The sequence below is a fragment of the Trachypithecus francoisi genome, unplaced genomic scaffold (genome assembly GCF_009764315.1).
Source record: "Trachypithecus francoisi isolate TF-2019V2 unplaced genomic scaffold, Tfra_2.0 Lachesis_group4, whole genome shotgun sequence".
Classification (NCBI taxonomy): Eukaryota; Metazoa; Chordata; class Mammalia; order Primates; family Cercopithecidae; genus Trachypithecus; species Trachypithecus francoisi.
The window spans coordinates 91505467-91528446 of record NW_022681469.1 but is presented as its reverse complement, the minus strand read 5'-3'; the positions used below and the strand labels follow the sequence as shown (position 1 = coordinate 91528446).

Sequence of the window (22980 nt, the reverse complement as noted above, 5' to 3'; positions counted from 1 at the left end):
CATAGAAATTCTGGTCTGTTTACATCTTTGAGCCAGTTACCTACATGTGTAGTGCAGGGGTCTACCAAAGATTGGAGATCTATTCTGTGGTTTCTTCCTTTACAAGTGTTCCCTATTCTTAGAGGCATTGACAGTTTTCCAGATTCAATTTCCTGGTTATCTCAGCCAGAAAGACTCTGTGCCACGGCCCTGCCATGGCTGGATGCATTATGCAGCCTGCATCTAGGCCTAGACTGAAAACCACAGAGTTGGGGAGTTACTTGTACAGCTCCCCCTTTACTATCACTGCCTTCTAATTAGAATGGTAAAACTACTTGTTTCATTGTAACTATTTATATGGTTGGGGTTGATCCTATCATCTTGATATTTGTTTTTTATTTGTCTCAACTATTCTTTGTTCTTTTTTCATCCCTTCTTTAAATCAATGTAGTAATGTCTAGTATTCACCTCCATTTTTAGCTAATTTTCTGTTTCTTTTTATCATCATTTCTTAGTAGTTGCTCTAGCTTAGGACTGATAATTGCATCTTTAACTTACCATAACTAATTTGAAATAATATCATAATATAATGTAAGAACCTTACAACAGTCTATCTCATTCTTGTTCTTTGTATTGACTATGCTATTGCTGTCATAAATTATAAATGTGTTATAAACTCCAAAATATGTTATTATATTCTCTTTTCGTAGCCAATTATTTATTAAATAACTAAGGTGAAAACATTGTTTACAATTACCCACATATGTACCTTTATGATATTCAGCATTCTTTTGTGTAAGTCTAAGTTTTCTTCTGGTATATTTTTAATTCTGCTTGAAGAATATTTATTTTAACACTGTTTTTTTTTTTTAATTATTTATTTATTTTTTATTTTTAGAGGGAGTCTCGCTCTGTCATCCAGGCTGGAGTACAGTGGCATGATCTCAGCTAACTACAACCTCTGCCTCCCTGCCTCAGCCTGCCGAGTAGCTGGGATTACAGGTGCCCACCACTATGCCCAGCTAATTTTTGTACTTTTTGTAGAGAAGGGGTTTCACCATGTTGGCCAGGCTGGTTTTGAACTCCTGACCTCAGGTGATCCACTCACCTTGGCCTCTCAAAGTGCTGGAATTCTAGGAATGAGGCACCACACCCAGCCTACTTCAACAACTTTTATGGTGAATATCTTATGTTAGAAAATTCTCTCAGCTTTTTTTAGTCTGAAGAAGTCTGTTTCCCTTTTATTTTTAAGTTATTTTTGCTAGGTGTATAATTCTAGCTTAATAGGTTTCTGGGTTTTTTTGGTTTTACAAAATATTTCATTACTTTAAAATGTTATTCACTTGTTCTCTGGCTTGAATAATTTTAGATTAGAAGTCTAGAATTGTTGCCTTTGTTCCTATCCACCTAGTGTGTCCTTTTTCTTTTGGCTGCTTTTAAGTTTTAATCCTTATCATCGGTTTCCAGCTATTTAATTGTGATATGCCTTGGTGAGGTTATCCTATCTGAAATAATTTGTGTATATCCTACTTGTAGTGTATTGAGCTTATTGGGTTTGTAGTTTTCACCAAATTTGGAAAATAATTGACCATTATTATCACTTCAAATACTTTCATATAGCCCTGTAGAATTGCACCGTACAATTGTGTGGCTTGGAATTTAGCAACAGGCTCGAGAAATCCTTATGGAGATTTATGGATCTCTCTATGAAACACCCTCATCTCCCTGAAAATATTGGCTACCTCAATGTCTTAGTCAGTTGGAGCTGCTATAACAACATACCATGGACTGGGTGACTTAACAAAAACCTACTTTTCACAGTCCTGGAAACTGAGAAATTCAAGATCAAGGTGCCAGCAGATTTGGTATCTGGTGAGGGCCCACTTACTGGTCTGCTGTCTTCTCATTGTATCCTCACATGGTAGAGAGTGAACACTAGACTCTTTCTCCTCTTCTAAGAAAACTAATTCTGTCATGGGAGCTCCTCATGATCTCATCAAACCTAATTATCTCCCAAAGGCCCCACCTCCTAATACCATCACATTGGGGTTTAGGGTTTCAACATCTGAGTGTGAGGAAGGAAGGGAAACAAACATGCAATCCACAACACTCAGCCCCTGATAACTCTGCCATTTGTCTCTGAAATTCTGTAAGACCACCATTCTCTGCCTGGTACCCTTCTTCTTGGATCATTATATGTTAAGGGCCTGTAATAAGAAAACAAGCACAGCAAACCTTGTTACTTTCTTACCAAGGATCACAGCTCTGTGCTGCCTACTGTGCAGTATCTGAACACTATTATATTGTGTATGCAGTTGAAGAGTAAGTCCAGTCCAGCTTTCTTTATAATGGCCAGGAGTGGAAATACCCATACATTTCATTAAACATTAGAATTTACTATAAACTATCTGTTTGTTTACATGTTTACAGGTTATTAATAATGAGAAACTATTTTAAACATAAATGAGAAAATGTGCTAAATATAGTATTAAATATGATACTTTATTTGATTAATTTCCACAAGCACTGAAATTACTATTGGATACTGACTTCTGAGCTGCATTATTACTAAAAGCCAAGAAAAGGCAGAAGATAAATTCAGGTTTTATTATATCTGTTTCTTGACCATTAAATTAAAAAAAAATACTCCAAATGTGGGCTATTTTTCTTTTTTAGCAAAACTACTTCATCAAATCCTAGGTAGATCCAATATTTTTTAACTACACTGACAAGAGTATTAAATATTAGATGAACTTCTAGCTAAATGATTGAAATCATTTTATAATTTTTTTCCAATTTTTTGTACTGCATTGGCAATTCAGCCCAGTGCCCACGATCACCATATAAATTTTGCTTATAATAGCTTAGATACATTAAATCAGACCTTAAAATTAATCATTTCACATTTTTAGCTTTTTCAGTAACTCTATATTAATGTGGCAGTATTGATAATTTTGTCAACTTACTTTATTAACATAGGAGGCATCAGTGTACTGTCTGCCCATTCCTGGATTTTCCTTCATCCAGATATTAAAATTTCCATAATCTAATTTGGGTAAATGGGTGAATGAGAGAACCTCAGAATCCTTGAATATTTATTGGAAGTGCTTCTTAGGTCCTTAAAGATAGCCACTATAAAGATGTTTTCTTTTATTAAGGCATTTAATAAGAATTATTTTGAGGCTACTCACATTCACTTGTATCACGCATAAGCCAGCAGATGGCAAACTTGAGATTTTTTGTGCTATTGCTCTTGTCAAAGTTGTGGAAATACTGAATTATCTATCAATGGATCTCATGAATAGCTCTTTTGGTGTACTACGGTGTTAGAAAAATCAAATTCAGAAATTGTGGAGCTACTGGTGTTTGGATAGTGCTGTGCTTTATATGACTTTTTCTTGATTAATAGTTTTATCCTACAATTATTTGCCTAGCAAATAATTTGGAGGGATAATTATGACAAGAATCATAAATAGTTTGTCAGTTTGAACTCTTTTTTCTTGATTTCTGTATATAGGAGGAAATTTTAGGTGTATTTGAGTTTATCTTAGGAGGATCGTTATGTGATTTTTAAAAGGCACAAAAAATATCCTTTGTGTCCCAATAAAGATAACATAATTTTTTTTGAAAATTTTAACGTTGATGCTCATGTTTTAAAACACAAAACAGCAGTTTCTTCTATATAAAATAATTGTTTTTATTTTTAAAAATATTTGCTTTATTGTTAATTATTGGTAGTTACGTATGTGAAGATGAGTTGCATTTCTTCCATATACAATTTAATTTTCAAAAGTTTTGGATTTCTAACCAATGACCCAGAATCAATCAAGATTGGTTTTAATCAGGCATATAATAACCAATCTTATATTCCAAGCCATCACATTCGGAGATAAAATGTTAACCATAATACATGTTTTGTTTGTTTCTTTTTCTCTGTGAAATTCAACTATTGTTAATACCATCCCTATGTTCTCTACAAAAGTTTATTTACCTTCCTAAATGTCTCCATTAATCAATTCATTTTAATATTACAATTTGTTGTTCTCTTCCTAACAGAGAAGTGTTTTTTTCCTAAAGAAGTGACTAAAGACCAAGCAAAAATTCAACACCATATATGCTGTATTATTTATGTATGTCAATTCGATAATTTACATCATTTTAAATTTAAATAAATGTAATATTTAAATAAACTTTACATCATTACAGCCATACACTAATGAGGTATGTCAGCATGTCTTTGAGGATTTAAAATATAGAAATGAATCCACTAATTATCATTCAGTACTAATGTTTATTTGTACTCCAAATATCACAGTAACTGAAGCTCTTTAAGGCCTAATAAATTGTAACTCTTCTTCCTTGCATTTGTTTTTATTTTTAAGAGAAGAGGACCTACATTTTTAAATTATAGAATATAAACATATGAAAAAAGTTATAGTGTAGAATTGAGTTTGAACTCTAAAAGAAGCCCTTAATCAAATTTAAGAAAACTAAAACTGGCATTTATGTTACAGAACTTATGCTATAGGTCACCGAGCTTTTATGTTATCATCATGGGAGCTTTAAGAAGCCTCTAACCACAGAGGCGCCTGCACCGCACTGATCTGCACGTGTATAGAAGTCAAGATGTCCTAGTCTCGTGTTAATGTACCCTAACCTCATCTTCCTTTGTTCTATTTTCCTTCAGTCCATCTGCAACTGGAGAACCCAGTTTTTGAGAAAGATGACCCACACCCAGAACCCTCTCTTTATCCCACTTCTTAGATTTCCTTGATAGAATACCTTGAGATTTTCCATAAAACTAGAGTAATGAAAATGGGGTCTAAATACAGCGATCCCTAGACATCTAGACTCTCACAGGCATCAAAAGACAATGCAAAAATACCCCAGGCCAAGCTGGACTGGCCTCTGCCCTAAAGATTCTGATGAAAACAGACCGTCAAAAATAGCTGTGCATTAAGCCAGATGTGTTTTGTTTTGTTGTTTTTGTTTTTGTTTTAATAATGCCTGTTCTAATGCATACACGTCTCTTGAATTTGGATGAGAATATATGATCCCAGCTCAGTTGGATCTAGCTATGCATCCCAGAACGTGTGGTCACGCTGCTAGAGGAAAGCAAGGGTCTGCAGCTGGAAAGGAACAAAATCACCCTGGAGGTGTGGCCCCAGTCAACTGCTTCTTCGCCCTCCGACACGGCAGGCGACAGGCTATAATAGCCGGGAGTGGATATTCCTTGTAAGCAGGCTTGAATCTAGCTCTCCTAGACAGGGGAGTTCCTTGGTGCGGGGCCTTGAGAGTCCTAGTGACATTAGGAATCTGGCTTTTTCCACCCCTCTCCGTCTTTCTTTGCTCACTGCTCCCCCTACCCCGCGTACAAGCCAAAGAAAGTTTTTCTCAGAATGAGCCTGCGTTGACGTAGGCATCGCCTCCCCTCTCCGCTGGATAGAAGCCCAGAAAGGAGCCACGGGGAGAAGCGGAGGTAGGGGTCGCCTGGATTCCTGTTGCTGCGGTCCGGGGGCGGGGCAGATCAAAGGCCAGCCAAGAGTATTGGTCCTGGATCTACAAATACATCAGGCTTTTTCCTCCTCCGTCAACCTCCTAAATCCCAATGAGGTCATAGCAATGAGAGAGAATCAGCTCCAGAGAGAGGGGGAGGAAGAGGACGACGACGAGGGAGAAGAAACCCAGACGGAAAGAGGCCATCAGACAAGGTCGCTTTTTCTGGTGACATAGCAACTGCAAGGAGCGTGGTGCTGAATATCATCCGCCCGCTCTGCCTGGGGACCCAGAGACTTGCAGAAGCACTTTGCATTGCCACGAAAACAAAGGCGAGGAGACGAAAGGGAGAGGGAGAGAGAAGCTCGGAGCAGTTCCCTTTGGGTCTCCGGGAAGCAAAGCTCCTCTCCTCGGCAGTGAAACGGAAGGGACCGTGTGAAAGGGTCTGGTAGGCTGAGGAGGGGGCCGGTTTCCCTGCGGAGGTTTGGGACGCGACAGAACTCTGGACAGCGCCTGGGGAGCAGGGCTCGGAGCTCCCTGGGCTACTCCAGGTTTCCGGCTCCTTAAAAGCCCTGGTACTGGTGTGCAATCTTCGCACCACCGAACCGAACCCAGGAAGATCCTTCTACGATCCCTATCTGAACGTGCCAGGGGGTGGAGCAGCTCCTTTGCCTCTGGTTCGGCCAGGGAAGGTCTTCGTTTCTGGAAATTCAGCCCTTGTGGATAATGCTTCGCTCTTGAAGAAAAGTTTTGGGATCTGGTAGGGGGTGGAGGGGTAAGGAGGATAGTGGAAGAAAAAAAGATAGATGGTTGGTTTCCCTCCCTGATTTGGAAGGAAGATGACCGAGGAAGGATGTGCACCAGCGGTCAGATTATCGGGAGCCTCTTGGTGCTTTCCGTGCTGGAGATAGGGCTGGGGGTGTCCAGTGTGGCCGTGGGGGCAGTCAGCTTCAGCCTGGTCCTCCGAGAGCACAAGCCGCAGCTCGGAGACTCGTCCCCGGTATGGAGCGGGGTGTGTGTACGTTGAGCCATTTCACTCTCTCTTTACCTCCTTACGGTGATGGTCAGGGTGCGCGCATTAGTCACTCCCTCCCTGGGAAACAAAATCGTAAATCTCTGGCTTGCATGTAGGTTCATGCTGACAGGCTATGCTTCTTTGCATTGTCCTTTATTCATTTTTATTTATTTTTTTTCTTACTTGGGCTTAAGACCAAATTAAATGGCTTTGTTTAAAGGTGGGGGTGGGGGGTTAGTTTCCACTGGCTGATTCTGCAAAGGGCTGCTCTGCCCAGTGGTGCTGTTCGGGAGGTGGGGGGAAGGGGGCTGTCACACCTGTCAAGGGCAGGCTCACTTAATCTATTCTTCCTTCTACAAGGAAAATCAAAATAAGAGTGTTCCATCATTTTTCCGTATCAAGGAACAAGCAGAGATAGTTATGCATTTATCACTGGGCAATAACGCCCAAGGTACACCAAAGGCAATACCAATAACAAAAAGAGAAATGTGGTGTGAGTGTGAAAGGAAGTTTGTGGGTGCATTTCATTCCAGAAAACATTGCTCTTAATTTTCCTGTGCTACATTTCTGATATTTCATCTCTGAAAACTCTTTTGTAAGTTCTAGACAGTAAGTTAGAAAAACAACTGGTAAGATGTGTAACAACATTCTAATTGGAGAATAATTCTGCTTACAGAGTACCAAAGTGCTCAAAGAAACTGTCATAGTTATCTCTAGGTCAGATGTCGGATTCAACAAGCTTCTTTTTTATTAGGCTGAATCTCCAAGAAAGCCTTAGACACCCATTTCTTCCACCAATAATCAATAAAATAACTCAGCACCATTCCTAATGTGAATTTAATTGTGAAAAACAGTTTTTTCCTTCCTTCAAGCAACATGGCTTTCATATTTACTACCGAGACTATAAAGATGAATCAGAGAACTGTCTTAAAAAACTACTCCGTAGTGGAGGAAACAAAATGGTACATCAGTAACTTTGCCAGCAATGAGAAATTAGAGTGTGACTTCAGAGAGATACAGGGGCAAAAAAGGGGGAGAAAGATTGGGGTGGTCAATGAAATATCCACAAAAGAAGTATTATTTTATTCTGGATCTTGGAAGTTTATCAGGACTTAGAATCGATGTACTGCAGTGCCAACTAATGCTTCACAGTGTAAGATCTGAAGCCATACTACCTGGTTGCAAATCCCAGATCTACCACTTACTTAGCTGGGTAACTAGCCAAAGTTTCCTTATCTATAAAATGGGGTCGTTAAAAGGAACAAATTAAATACAGTTGGCCCTCCCTATTCATAGGGGATTGGTTCCAGAGCTCTGCTGGTTACCAAAATCTGAGGATGCGGATGTCCTTTATGTAAAATAGTGCAGTATTTGCATATAACCTAGGCACATCTTCCAATATACCTTACATCATCTCTAGATTACTTACAATACCTAAAACAATGTAAATGCTATGTAAATAGTTGCTATACTATATTTCCTTTGTATTAGTGTTATTGCTGTATTTTTTTTTCCAAATATTTTCAATCAGAGGTTGGTTTGTATTCATGGATGCAGGACCTGGGAATACGAAGGGCTGACTGTAATGTTCTTAGTAAACTAATGGAATGTAGTAAGCACTGAGTAAATATGAGCAGATAATACTGAATGCACAGACTGGCAGTGGAGGGCGTGAGAAAAGACAGTCTTTCAGGCAGCATACATGAAGGCAAAAAGCTGAGACAGGTTGAGTTGTGGTCCAGGAAGAGTAGGCTCTTCTATTTTTTCTGGAGCTTAGGTGTGTAAGAGGAGGATAAGGATAGAAAAAATGATTGGGGCCAGACTGTAGGAGACTGTGTACCAGTTGGAGGCAACAGATTCACTTCCTCATATTTCGAGTAATAATAATAACACCCATTCTTACTTCCCCTTCCCAAAGTGATACTAAGGAAATGCAGAAGAAAGCTATACAGAAAATTATTCATCTCTTTGCTAAACTATGAATTAAAAATCTGGATTATTTATGAATGCCAAATAAGATTTTACAATAATTAACCTGTCACAATACACATAGTCTACAATCAAACTACATTTTGATTACTGCTGTAAAACTCCTTTCAACACATTAATATCATTACTATAAGGTTTCTGAATTAAATTTAAAAGGCAGTGGAAATAAAAGCTGCACTATAAAAGGATTATTTTTATACAGAGAGACCCTAAAATTGTAAGCTTTTTATCTAGGACAAGTGCACTAAGGCTTTAAGCAACTGCTGCATTTTGATTATTCGGCCCCGAACACGGAAATCCAAAAAAAAAAAAAAAAAGTTGGCTTAAAAGTAAAGATCAGGGCTTAATATGTATGAGATGGATGCTTACACAGATTATTTCAAGGCACTATTTCATCTGATTAATCAGGCAGGGATGCTTCCTATGATAAATTTTAAAAATATGGGCAATTAGAAGGAAAAATCAGTTGACTATAATTTCATAAAGAACGAAAGCTATAGGTGTCATTATAGCATTTTTGTTTCTTTTTGATTCTTTGTTATAGCTGATATGGTCATGTACAATGAAAGCACAAAATCAGAGGCATACGTGTTAGATAACAACTAATAAACATTGAGTAAAATGCTTTGGAAAAGATATAGTCATGTAAATTACAACTGATGTAAAAGATTTATAGACAGGAAGTTAAATGCACAGAGTTCTGTTTCCAAGTTGCTGTGTGAAAGTCACTCTTCTCAGCCTCCAGTGCATCATCTATAATGGGAATGGACTGGGTTTAGTAGCACACAGATTTATAAATACCTGAGAATTGGATTGCTGTAGGTTGAGATTTGGAAATCTAGAGATTCAAATGGTGGTATCCAGAACAAAATATGATGCTAAGTTGCATTTTATATATATTATGCTAAAATTCCATCCATCTATTAACATATCTGATATCTTATAAAACTTAATTTATCAAACAAACTTTTCAAAGCGTAGCTCTCCCATGTGTAAACCACAAGGTAGTATTTTTAAATATTTAAAAGTTTTCTTATCTAAATCATTTAATGTTTACAGGTTTTATTGCTTATTTTACTGGAGCATATTTGATATACATTATATCTTTATCTGCTTAATAAATCTGATGTTTTGCTTCAGCAAAATTTACAGCATAACCAATGCACATACCTTTTCTGTAGACTCTTCGTTTACCATGGCAACAACTCAGCCAATTGTAGAATTTTGTTGAAATAAACCTCTGTACATTCTGATCTATATTTTAGTAATCCAAATGAGGTGCTGTATATAAATTGTAGCTGCTCCAAAGTATTATTTTTAATATTTAAGCTTTTAGGGGCGGGCGTGGTGGCTCAAGCCTGTAATCCCAGCACTTTGGGAGGCCGAGACGGGCGCATCATGAGATCAGGAGATTGAGACCATCCTGGCTAACACGGTGAAACCCCGTCTCTACTAAAAAAAAAAATACAAAAAACTAACCGGGCGAGGTGGCGGGCGCCTGTAGTCCCAGCTACTCGGGAGGCTGAGGCAGGAGAATGGTGTGAACCCGGGAGAAGGAGCTTGCAGTGAGCTGAGATCCGGCCACTGCACTCCAGCCTGGGCGACAGAGCGAGACTCCGTCTCAAAAAAAAAAAAAATTAAGCTTCTAAAATTTATTTAATAAAAAAGAAATAAAGTGAAAGAAACCTCTCAGTTACTGCAAATGTACACAATTTGAAGCTAGTGTGTCTCCAACCAGGTAATATACCATTTTTTCTTCCAGATCAAGTACTTAACAAAAGGGATTCATATCCTTTGGCATAAGATGAAAATGCTGCTCCTATGCCCCCAAAAAATTACAAACATATTTTTATGCCCCATTTTAAAATTCACTTAAATTATACAAGTAATTTACAAATACAGTCAAAATGTTTTTCAAAGTTATAACTAAAGTCCTCTTCCCTACTGCCTTATCAAAATTAGACACCATTATATTCTTATAGTTTCACAGACATTTCTCCATGAAGAAAAAATAGTTTTGATCTGGGCATATAAACCCATTTTCATCAAAGTTTTGCATATAATAAAGTCCATTAACGGATTCTGTAGAGGCCAGGTAAAGAATCTCTTTCTTATATGATTCATACTCTCATTCTCAAATGCTGCTGATTGTCCACTGGGCATAAGCAGTTGGGTGATTGACAATCAGATAAGTTAGGCAAGCCAAACTACTGGGAAATATAGTTATTACTTAGGGGGCCATACCATGCATCAAAAGAGATATAAATATGTGTTCACTTCTGGTGTTGATAATGGTATAATAGAAAATATGGTGAGTTTTGTCGCATTTTTATTTATTTGATGAATTTTTCATAGTCTAGATTCTGTTCACATGTAAATGGCACATACTGGAATTTCTATCCAAAGTCCATGACAAAATCTGCTTTGAGATTTTTGTTTTTATTCAAAGGTATAACTGGTCTTGAAGTCTTTGTCCTAGAAACATTAAGATATAACTAATAATATTTGCATCAGTCACCTACTAATTGACAGTTTGCTTGATAGAAACATCTGAACAAAGTCAAACCTTTTAATTTGGACATTTTTGCCTAAAATATCTTAGTTGGGTCTCTGCGTTGCCTTAATTATAAGCCAGATTATCCAATGTGTACTTTGAATAGAACCAAACTATCTAACTTTTTTGTATATTCATTTGGTCTTTATGCAACAATTAATCATACTGGTAGATTAATACACCATGAAATGTCTCTCTTTGGCTTCAATAAAAGCTATAATAGATTTTCATGTGTGTGTGTGTGTGTGTGTGTGTGTGTGTGTGTGCAAGTGCAAATTTAAACAGAGTTCAAAATAAAAATATATATCATATATGAGATACATATATGATACATATGTATAATCCTATATATGATATATATAATCCTATGTATATCATATATATGTATATCATATATATATATGATCCTATTCATGCAAATGGAATTTCTGTACCTAAATAACTAGGTCCAGCATTGGTCTAAATATTTAAATTTGTCTTAGTAATCTAGAGAAATTTTCTTGTGGCCACTCTACAGATAGATGTTTCAACGTACAAAATGGACAGTGCCTTGATAATTAGACTCTCATTGAGCATATTTCTAGAAAAGAGAAAGAGAGAAGAAACTGTGTGACAACTTTCCTCTGTAATGTACAAAGCCATGCAGTCCTTTAACTGCAGATCTAATCTATACATACTTCATTAAAATTAAATGACAATCAGATTAGATTCATACATCTCACTCAGTATAACTGTGTCAGTGGAAACGTTTTATTTCTTCACCAAATCAGTCTCGTTATTCCTAAAAGGAGGAAAATATTAGTTCCTATTTCATGGAGTTCCTGTGAATCTCAGAAAACAATGTTTCTAAAGCTGTTAGTTCTGGGCCTGGCATAGAGTTAGTGATCAGTGAGCATCAGCTGCTGCTTTCTCTCCTTTGGCCGGTGCTGCTCCTTGCCTGCCTGGGACCTAGAGTCCACTAGTGGTGCTCTGGCTCTCCATATTTCTCCCACACCTTTCATCAACCCTAGTTCAACCCATTCTTTTTGTTTTTGTTGCTCCTGTACAGTATGTATTTAGTTAGGTTTTGATTTAATTAGGATATTTACATTAGCAACTATGAAAATGTACCAAAATACCTATATTAGAAAAGTCTTGTAATATTTAGTGTAAAACCAAATGAGAAAACATAAAACACTTCTACCTTTGTTTTTCTTTTGGAGTGAGAGAGGGTGGTAGAAACTCTATCATAAAGATATTTGGTAATCAGATTCATAAGACAATTATATAAATTAGACAAATTGAATAGTGTGAATATGGTGACCATTATTTATGCCATAAAACAAAGTATTCAAAAAGCAGTTAGAACTATGTAAATGCTTTTTGAAAAGTCACAGTACAAATTAAAACATCTAATAGATACTTAATATCTTAGATATTTAGTAAATAAAGACACTTAATATCTTAGATATTTAGTAAAGATACTTAATATCTTAGATATTTAGTAAATAAAGATACTTAATATCTTAGAAACTTGAAGTGCCTGAAGAGTAGCTCTACAAGCTATGTTTATTACATGATGTATTATTCACAGATACCTCAATTAAATACGTAGATTTCAACAATGACTATTATAACCTTAACTGGCGCCCATGATTTATTAGTACCAATAGTAAAACTCCCAAGAAGCAACTCTAAGTTCCATTAGTTCATAGTCTATTGTTAAATATTGAATAAAACTATGTGGTCAAGGCAAAAAGAAAATATTAATGGTTAAATAAATAGATCAGCTTGGGAGATAGAGTGCCTTGATCTATTTATCCTATCGAAATAATGCTAGACATGATTTATTAATAGTTAACTAATGTCCAGATGCTTCCATATGTACTATTATTTCTAATTTTAACAACTTTGTGAAAATATGGCATTCTATAAAGTTTAAGTGGAAAAAGGAACTTACCTAGGGTCCACTGTTATTTAATCAGCTGAGTCAGTACTTTAAGTCAGAGCAATATTGTTTCAAAGTCTGTACTTTTTCTATCGTGTTGTGTGGAACTTTGGAAATTTTCATGAAAAAGTCTTTCACTGAGGCCCAAACTCATTATTTGCTCCCCATCCTTGAATATATGTACCAGGCAGGATACCTTAAAGGCTAAGTCTCAATCATTCTTTATATCTGTTTTCCAGAAGAGACTAGCACAATCAATAAACAAGCACAACCCCCATGTTAGCAGAATTTTGCATCTAAGATATTGGACCTAAATTGTTCCTGCCACCAAGGCTTAAGACTTAGTGTTAAATTATGAATCTCAAACTATCCTTAAATATTATAAGGGCTAGTCAGTATAGCACATGACAACAACTTTAAACAGAGTTCAAAATAAAAGGTATAAGCAAGAGATCACTTTCTCTTCATCTAAGCCTTGGAGACAGAATAGGTTTCCAGTGGGCAGAGGAGGAAAGGTGTTCAAAGCAAAACTATTAACATTCGTACGGTCATGGAGAGAGGTAAAGGCAATAAAATGGAGTTTTTGTGGGGCACTGAGGATATTAGCCTTGTTAGGGCAAGACATGTTCATGTAAAAACTGCGAAATGAAGATCTGCCTCTTCTAAATAAGATGGTACCAGTCTTGAAAAGGTCCTGAAAGAATGGCAAGACTAGTCTGCTCTTGATACCCTACTAGGCTTGGAGAGCTCTGTTGGGTAGAACTTGACAATCATGAGGTCAAGGCAGTTAAGCCCAGGCAATGCTGCTCAATTTCAAGGCAAAATGCCAGCTGGATTCTGAAATGTACATCCTGGATCAAAAGAAAGACTTGAGGAAATCCTTGAAATTGAGGAAAATGTAAATTTACCATCACAAATCTAACCACATTTTCAAGTGTCATTCCTGTTGATGGTAGATTTTTAAACTTGTAAATTCCTTATGTTCAGTGAATCTCACAGCTGGCTGGCATATAAAAGTAGAAATTTGTGCATTTAAGTGGAGATATCGGCATAATACAAAGAAATGAGAATAGGTTTGGGAGCTATTAAGATCTGGGTTCATATTCTACCTCTAGCACTTTTTTATTGTTTAGGCTTGAGTGAGTTACATTATCTCACAGACAATCGTTAATTCATCAGCAAAATAGAAATACCACCACTTATCTCATGGAGTTGCTCTAAAAATTAAATGTGATAGTTATATTAAAGTATTCAATATACACATTAGATATTTACTAACCATGTCTGATCCACAACAATGGGATGCATGTTTTTGTCCCTTTTCTGGAAAATCTATAATCTGCATGTGGTTTCTATTTGTCATTTGTAGACACATTTTATTTTTATACATTTATGAAGAGGATCTTGTTGTAAGACCATTGATTAAATTGACCTTGGACTCTAGGCTTGCTAACATTTAGGTCATATACCCTCTCTTAGAAACTGTTTACTCTACATAACTGATTTTGTTCCTACTAATAGTTGTGATTTGGTGTGCATATTCCAGAGTCCCAGGAATAATTGTTTTAGGTCAATGTTGGAATAACAAGGTATGATTTTTGTTTATTCTACTAAACAGAGACATATGTTTGATTTTCTTGTTATATTTGGCAGGGTTTTTTGAATTCTTAGTTGCCTTCTTTTTTAATTTGTACCCTGCCAATTATTTTTCCATATGGATCATTCTGAGGAATTAAAATAATATCAATGATGTTAATAACAGCAGTGGTAGCTTACATTTATAATAAACCATATTGCCTAAGAAATCCAACTGCTCTCATTACACCATTTATCCCAGCAGATAAATTTCTTCACTTAAGGGATGAGAGACTAAAGGATATAGGATTTAGTGATTTAAGATCAGAAAGTGAAACCAGTAACAGAAGTAGGATAAAAATCAAAATCACCTAAAGAGAGAAATATGTGTAGGAGTCTGTGTGTGCACACCCAGGCACAGAGAAGGTAAAAAGATAAGCAATTCCTAAGAAAAAGTTGGTAATTGTCATTGATATGCAATTTAAGCTACATTTTTAGGCTGCTATTACTCTGACGTGGGGCCAAGTTCCTAATGCCATGACCTTCTGTGCAGCTATGTTTGTTTCCATTACTGGCTAGCTTTCAGAAACCACCATGCATGTTGGATGAACATTCATCTGTTGTGTTGGCAATTCTTGAGAAGAGCATAACTTCCATTCTTTAATCCCCTAGGGTCATTGGCTATTTTCAAATATGTAAGAACAGGTCACAAATCAGACTCAAAGCTAGCTCAACTCAAGGGAGTAATTTTTTTTTCTTTCTCCTTCACTAAATTCATCATCTACATTTTAAATCTATTATAGTTTCCACATGTTTCAAGTTGTGAGCTTTTTATTTGAATGTTGTCCTAGGCTATATCCAAGTACATTTTAGTCATATTTGATATGAAAGAATCTTAAACATAAAATATAAGCAAAATCATGTAAATTGGAGTAACCTACATTAATATAAAACTACTTTAAGTGACATAAATACACTTATTAAATTGTTGTGAACTATATAATACAGAGGTTCCGCACAAGTATATAAAAAGTTTAAGCTACTGCAGTAACTAGAAAATTATTGATAACATTATCCATACATTGATACTTAATATTAATCACATTCCTTTTTACCACCCTCTAGAAGTAATCACTATTATAAAGGTTTACATGAATTTAATTTTAAAATTTATTTATTATATTTGACTAAGATAATAAAAAGTTTAACTCCAAAGAGAAACTCTTCTGAATTTTTTTACTACTATCTATGAGATGGGTTTTCTTTTAAGAGCCTATGTGAATAATGACTATAACTAAGATTTATTTAGAAAAAAATGACATTTAAATATACTGCAAATTCAAAGTTCCCCTTATATAAAATTCACAAGTTTGGTTATGATTTTTCTGTCACTTTTGAAGCAGAAACAGCTCTAACACCTAAAAGTCTTATTTATTTAGCATGCTCAAAATATTCAAGAGATCATTTTTAAAAAAAGAAAAAACTATCACAAAACAGAATTGGAACAGAACACAATGCATAATGCATTAAAAACAAAAGATTCATTACATGAATACTGAGGGGGAGATGTGAAGAAATTGCATTCTGAGAATTAAGGCTGATTTGTTTGGTGCACTGAAAGATTTGGGTCCTGGGCCAGTTTGAAGTTTCTGAGATTTTTTTGGACTTGGATTTATTTAGAAGTATGTGCATGCTTGTTACCTACATGCTACGTCTGGTGATTTCTTCTGAAATTTATTCTTAAGTTCATCTTTCCTTCAGTTACTTCAGTCTCTGAAAAGGTTTCTGTCACTCTCTGATGTGCATCTTCATTTAACACCATGAAACTATTCTTTCCATCTCTCTCTTGAGTGCTTCTGGTTTAATTTCTGTTTGCTGTGGTTGTATCTTATCTCACCTGGTCTGCTAAGCCACCAAGATGGCTGGTGTAAATGGAGGAACACCTTATCACATAAACATGTCTGTTGTACATTTTATCATTTTGGGATTTTATTTTTCTATGAAGTTGATCATATGTGTGAGAGGTTATATCTCTTTTGATAAGAGATGTACATTACCCTTTTCCAGTTAAACTGATGGTGAAATTTTCTGTAGTGGAAGAAACATGGTGTATGGAACTATATTCCTTACATTATTTCGGTCCTTCATTATAGTTTAAAAAATAAGAAATTAGTTTGAGTTTAAGGAAAAAAGAACATGCATAATTAGCAGGGTTTTCCATGGACTAAGAAAAGAAAGAAATATAAATAGGAAGATGGAAAGTGGCTTCTTTTGAAGATGTACACTATGCTAAAATTGCAGAAGAACTGGGATAGGGGAAAGCTGAAAGCCAAGACCACCGAGAAGATCTGTAAATCTAATAAAGGCAAGGAAGGTCCAGGGACCTGGATTGTGAGCCCAGGGAGTGGGACCCGCAGGGATTAGGCTTATGAAGATGGGGCCAAGTCAACGTTGAGGTCAATGGCAATAACATTTGATGGGCCTTAATTCTGTAGTCCACATTGGGTTGGGATGAGACAAAAGGGGACAAGACAGCGTGGTGTGGAAGAAAGCTCTGCGGGACTCCAGGAGCGCAAGCTTCTGTTGTCACTCTCATGAGCCACCCGCTTACTTTCCTCGGTTCTCTTTCTTGTTAGATTTAGTGAACAAATATTGATTCCATGGCTACTGTGTTCTATATTGTGATTTTGGTCCTGAGAGTCTAGCAGTAAATAAAATAACCATAATCCCTGATCTTCTGATGCTTAATTCAAAAAGAAATATAGACAATGACTAAATAATACACTAATTAAAATTAAAGATTGTGCTATGTTAAACAGGAAAATAGGCCGGGTGCAGTGGCTTATGCCTATAATCCCAGCATTTTGGGAGGCCGAGGTAGGCAGATCGCTTGAGGTTTGGAGTTTGAGACCAGCCTGGCCAACATGATGAAACCTTGTCTCTATTAAAAATACAAAAATTAGCTGGGCATGGTGGCACATGTCTGTAATCCTAGCTACTTGGGAGACTGAGGCAGGAGAATCATTTGAACCCAGGAGGCAGAGGTTGCAGTGTGCCGAGAACATGCCACCGCACTCCAGCCTGGGCAATAGAGCAAGACTCCATCTCAAAAAAAAAAAAAAAAAAAAAAAAAGGAAAATATATAGGCTTATGAAGAATATAAAATAACTTTATTAACATTGGGGAAATCAGGAAAGCATCTCTAAGGAAGCAATATTTTCTCAAGAATGATGAGGCATTAACCAGACATACAGAGGGAAGAGCATTGTTTCATGCAGAGGAATAGCATGAGTAAAGATGCTGAGATAGGAAAGCTTTGGTGTGTTCGAGAAACTGAATGAAGTCCAGGGTGACTGAAGTATGACCTGAGGAGGAGGAGGTAAAAGGCATTGGGTGAGATAACGAGGCAAACAGGGGTAAAAGTTAGAACTTTATATACATGCTACAACATTTAGATTTTTCCCTAATTATAAAAGGATCTATTGAAAGCGTTTGAGCAGGAAATGGACAAGATTATAAAGGTCACTCTGGTTTTCGGTTTAGAAAATATATTGATGTCACACAAGAAGTCACAGGTGTAGTTAGGAGGCTACTAAGATGTATGATTCAATGGTTACTGTAGTGAAAGTGGAGGTGGTAAAAAACAGAAGCACAAATATTTACTTCATAAGACTTTGTGTTTTGTGTTTTTATGCCATTATAGAAGGGATGTATTAAGAATAACTACCAGATTTTGAGATCAAGCAAATGATAGAATTGAGTTTCTGTTTACTCTTTTGAGAAATAGATGATTAGAAAAGAGAAAAACTCTGTGTGCATGTGTGTGTGCATGCATGTGTGTGCGTGCATGTGTGTGTGTCTGGTGTAGGATGGGAGATCAAGAATCTGTTTGTGACCTGTGAAAGTAGATGTAGGATGGGAGATCAAGAATCTGTTTGTGACCTGTGAAAGTAGAGATGCTTGTGAGATATCAAAATGGAGAGATGCTGTGGACTGTTAGATAAATAGGTCTAGAGTTCAGAAGAAAGGGCTGTGCTAGAAATACCAGTGTGGGAGTAATTAGTAAATACAAAATATTTTTAAGGTCATATATTTGGTTGAAACCATCCAAATAAAGCTTTAATTACTATAATATTTAGAGGCTGGATAGAAATGAGGAACCAGAAAAAAAGGTACTGAGAAGTTTGGTCAGAGAGATATGCTGAGGACCAGAAGAGTGGTGTAAGAAAAGACCAAAGGAGAGACTTCCTTGTAAGATGAAGGCTGAAACGTGGTGGTTATTGTTTGCTTTTGCAAGAGTAGCCAAAGTAAGGTAACAGGAATATAAAATAAGTCAGGCTAAAGTGTGCTGAAAATATAATGGGAAATAAGAATCTAGAAATTGTAAACAAGAGGCTTAGTGGTGAAGGGAGATGGGTTCTGTATAGAGACAGAGCAATAGACTTTGGAGTCAAGGAAGTTTTCTATTTTTAGGGGAGATTTTGGAACATGTTTATGTGCCAATGTGAATAATGGGGTACAAAGGGATAAAATAAATATGTAAAGAGAAAAAGTCTTTAAGAGCTAAAGGGGGAGTTTTTTTTGTTAAGTCTCGTCTTTGTCTATTGTATAAACAGAGAGAGCAAGTCAAGTATGAGGGAAGATGCAGGTTAAAGTATTAGTAAGTCAAGTATGAGTGAAGATGCACATTAAATGTCCAATGCAGACAGGAGTCTTGGACAGCTTCTGCCTTTTTGTGTAGGCTGAGACTCTAGCAGTCAATAGCTGAGGGTAAACAAGACATAGAATTCTGAGTATGTGGGCACTGAAAGCATCATTAAAATATTTTCTCTTCCTATTGGTTGAGAATTATAATTGAGTCATGCAATGAACCAGAGATTTAGAAATAACTTATTCTAAATTCATCATTTCATAAATAAGTAAATTTAAGTCCAGAGAATCAGGCTAGCTATAGAACTAGGATCAGAGTCCAAATCACCTATTTTTTTATTCAAACATTATTTCTACAGATGACTCAAAATATTAACTATCCTTGAAATAATCTTTCAACCAAAAGGAAAATGCAGCTATCCGGCCACTACCCAAAACCGAACAGAAATGATCCCAAATTATTGACAGTGCTAAATCATAATGGAAATAAAATTAGCATGTTAACAGATTTCAGGGGTTTCTAACTGTTTGGAAGTTTCAAAGAAATGGCTTTCTACACCAATTTTGGCATGTTTTCCATGGTGCTTTTCCAGACCAACTGAGAAATGGAAGCTAATTTTTAGAAGCTAATATTTTCCAAACCCACAAGAGCTATTGATCAATTTGGATAAGTAAGTGAATTGCCTTCAAGAAGGTTTTTTAAAAACAGAGTCCAAAGCTCATTTATCAAGCAATGAACATTCAAAACTTTGGACTGGAAATGTCAAAGTCATTTGGTTATTAATGTTTGCTATCTGAGCATTTTCTTTCTAATTCAAACATATAGGAATTAAAATTTATAAATTTACTACACCATTTGCCTGGAGTTCTTAGTAAAACAATATGCATATATATAAAAAGAGCTTCATCCAACACTATATTAAAAGATAAATGCCTTTTAATCATGGTATATGTTTTAAAAGGTAACTTTTTTAATGCTTTTATTTTTAACCATGGATAGAGTGAAGCATATTTACTAGTGATAGGGTGGGCTGTTTTCTAATACAAAAGTAAGAAACTAAAATATCGTTATAAAAGACAAGCAATATTAATTAATTTTATATGCCAACCACTTATAATTAAAGCAAAATATTTTCTCAAAGGATCAGTTATTTTGGAGAAAGAAAAAGAGTAACTTTAACTCATGATTTTGCTAATGTCTTTTCAGCTCCAGCCAAGCTATCTCACTAAACCTCTTAGACCCTCAGACCTTCAGACTAGTATTTTAGAGAGAGATGAGGGTTTATAAAACACTAAGATGAAGGCATTGGCCAGACGTTGTGGCTCACACTTGTAATTCCAGCACTTCGGGAGGCCAAGGCAGGTGGATCAATTGAGGTCAGGAGTTCGAGACAAGCCTGGCCAACATGGTGAAACCCCATCTCAACTAAAAATACAAAAAGAAAAAAAAAAAAAATAGCTGGACATGGTGACGCACACCTGTAGTCCCAGCTGCTTGGGTGGCTGAGGTGAGAGAATCGCTTGAACCTCAGAGGTGGAGGTTGCAGTGAGCCAAGATTGTGCCACTGTACTTCAGCCTGGGTGACAAAGTGAGACTTCATCTCAAAAAAAAAAAAAAAGAAAAAAAGTATTGACTGCAATATAAGACGCAAGTTTTGGGGGTATTACGCTATAGGTTATCAGAAAACTTATGCAGGTAAAAAGTAAACTGCCTCTAGAGCTAATTTAGGAAAACATTGTATTTTCTGAGTGACAAGATATTTGGGAAGAAACTTGTCTTTTCTTGACTTGTAGCCATTACCAGAACTGTGCATCATCTAGACTTGCATGGTCAAATGTAGTAGCCACTAGCCACATGTGGCTGTTGAGCACCTGAAATGTGGCTAGTCTGAATTAAGATGTGCTGCACAGGCCGGGCGCGGTGGCTCAAGCCTGTAATCCCAGCACTTTGGGAGGCCGAGACGGGCAGATCACAAGGTCAGGAGATCGAGACCATCCTGGCTAACACGGTGAAACCCCGTCTCTACTAAAAAAAATACAAAAAACTAGCTGGGCGAGGTGGTGGGCGCCTGTAGTCCCAGCTACTCGGGAGGCTGAGGCAGGAGAATGGCGTAAACCCGGGAGGTGGAGCTTGCAGTGAGCTGAGATCTGGCCACTGCACTCTAGCCTGGGCGACAGAGCGAGACTCCGTCTCAAAAAAAAAAAAAAAAAAGATGTGCTGCACACTATTCACAATAGCAAAACCCTGGAATTAACCTAATTGCCCATCAATGATGGACTGGATAAAGAAAATGTGCTACATATATACCTGGGATACTATGCAGATGTTAAAAGGAACAAGATCATGTCTTTTGCTGGACATGGATGGAGCTGGAGGCCATTATCCTCAGCAAACTAACACAGGAACAGAAAACCAAATACCCCATGTTCTCACTTATAAGTGAGCTAATGTCTTTTAATAAGAGCTTTTAATAAGAGCTCACTTTTAAAGTGAACTAATAAGACATTAGCTCACTTGTAAGAGAGCTAAATGATAAGAACATATGGACTCATACAGGGAAACAACACACACTGGGGCCTTTCAGAGGGTGGAAGTTGGGAGGAGGGAGAGGATCAGGAAAAATAACTAACGAGTCTAGGTTTAAGACTTGGTTGAGGAAAATAATTTATACCACAAGCAACCATGACACAAGTTTACTCATGTAACGAACCTGCAGATGTACCCCTGTACATGTAACTTTTAAAATAAAAGTTTAGAAAACAAAGATGTGCTGCAGGTAAAAAAATACACACTAGATTTCAAAGACTGAGTATGGAAAAGACAATGTAAAATGTCTCAAGTCGTTTTATGTTGATTACATGGAAAAATGATGATACTTTTTATAGGTTAAATAAACTATATTATTGAAATTAATTCCCCCTTTTGATCTTTTAATGTAACTACCAAAAAGTATAGTTATATATGTCGTTTGCATTGTGGCTTACATTAGATTTCTATTGCATATAGCTTTTGTATGAATACATTTTTTTGATCAAAAGAAATGAGTCAAGAAACTTCATTTTTTAAAATATATATATAGATTCTCACTCTGTCTTCCAGGCTGGAGGCTGGAGTGCAGTGGCACAATCTTGGCTCACTGCAACCTCTGCCCACCAGGTTCAAGCGATTCTTGTGCCTCAGCCTCCTGAGTAGCTGGGATTACAGGCATATGTCAGCATGCCTGGTTAATTTTTATATTTTTAGTGGAGACAGGGTTTTGCCATGTTGGCCAGGCTGGTCTCAAACTACTGGCCACAAGTGATCTGCCTGCCTCAGGCTCCCAAAGTGCTGGAATATAGGCATGAGCCACCACGCCTGACCTTATGTTTTGTTTTGCTAAGACATTAACTAGAAATGAGGAAAGTCTTTAAGACAATTTGTGTTATTTTTTGGCATAGTCATAAACTGGAAAGGCGGAGTTGGCTTATTTGCCTTGTAGTGACACCAGAAACAGGTGTTACAGTACAGCATTTCCCAAAATAAACCGCTAAATTACTTGTACCCATGACACAGGACTTTCAATCTTATTTTTTACGAGTAAAACCAAAGTCTCTCTGTTACTTTTTATTCATGGGATTTCAAGTATAGTATAATCTGGCAAGTACCAAAAGTGTTCCAGGCAAGGGAAGACTATTTCCCACTTCTCCCACCGAACTGAAATTCACTCACTCATCGATCTATTCATCACCGAATATTCACTGAAATTTTTGTATGTGCAGGTCTCATGTTAGTGATAAAGGTTGAATATATATTTT

At 36.6% G+C, this 22980-nt stretch overlaps 1 protein-coding gene across 8 annotated transcripts in view; it reads left to right on the top strand.

The window, feature by feature from the left end:
* The first annotated feature begins 5371 nt into the window (after window positions 1–5371).
* The window catches only part of TMEM196 (transmembrane protein 196), a 54302-nt gene continuing 36693 nt past the window's right edge, over window positions 5372–22980 (top strand). For 3 of the 8 annotated variants that reach the window (XM_033193514.1, XM_033193512.1, XM_033193511.1), the window contains exon 1: window positions 5372–6475. In XM_033193514.1, the coding sequence (XP_033049405.1) occupies window positions 6329–6475 (147 nt within the window). In that variant the 5' untranslated portion in view covers window positions 5372–6328. Of the gene's footprint in view, window positions 6494–22980 lie in introns of all 8 variants that reach the window. The other 5 variants (XM_033193513.1, XM_033193510.1, XM_033193509.1 and 2 more) reach the window with 2 other exon arrangements.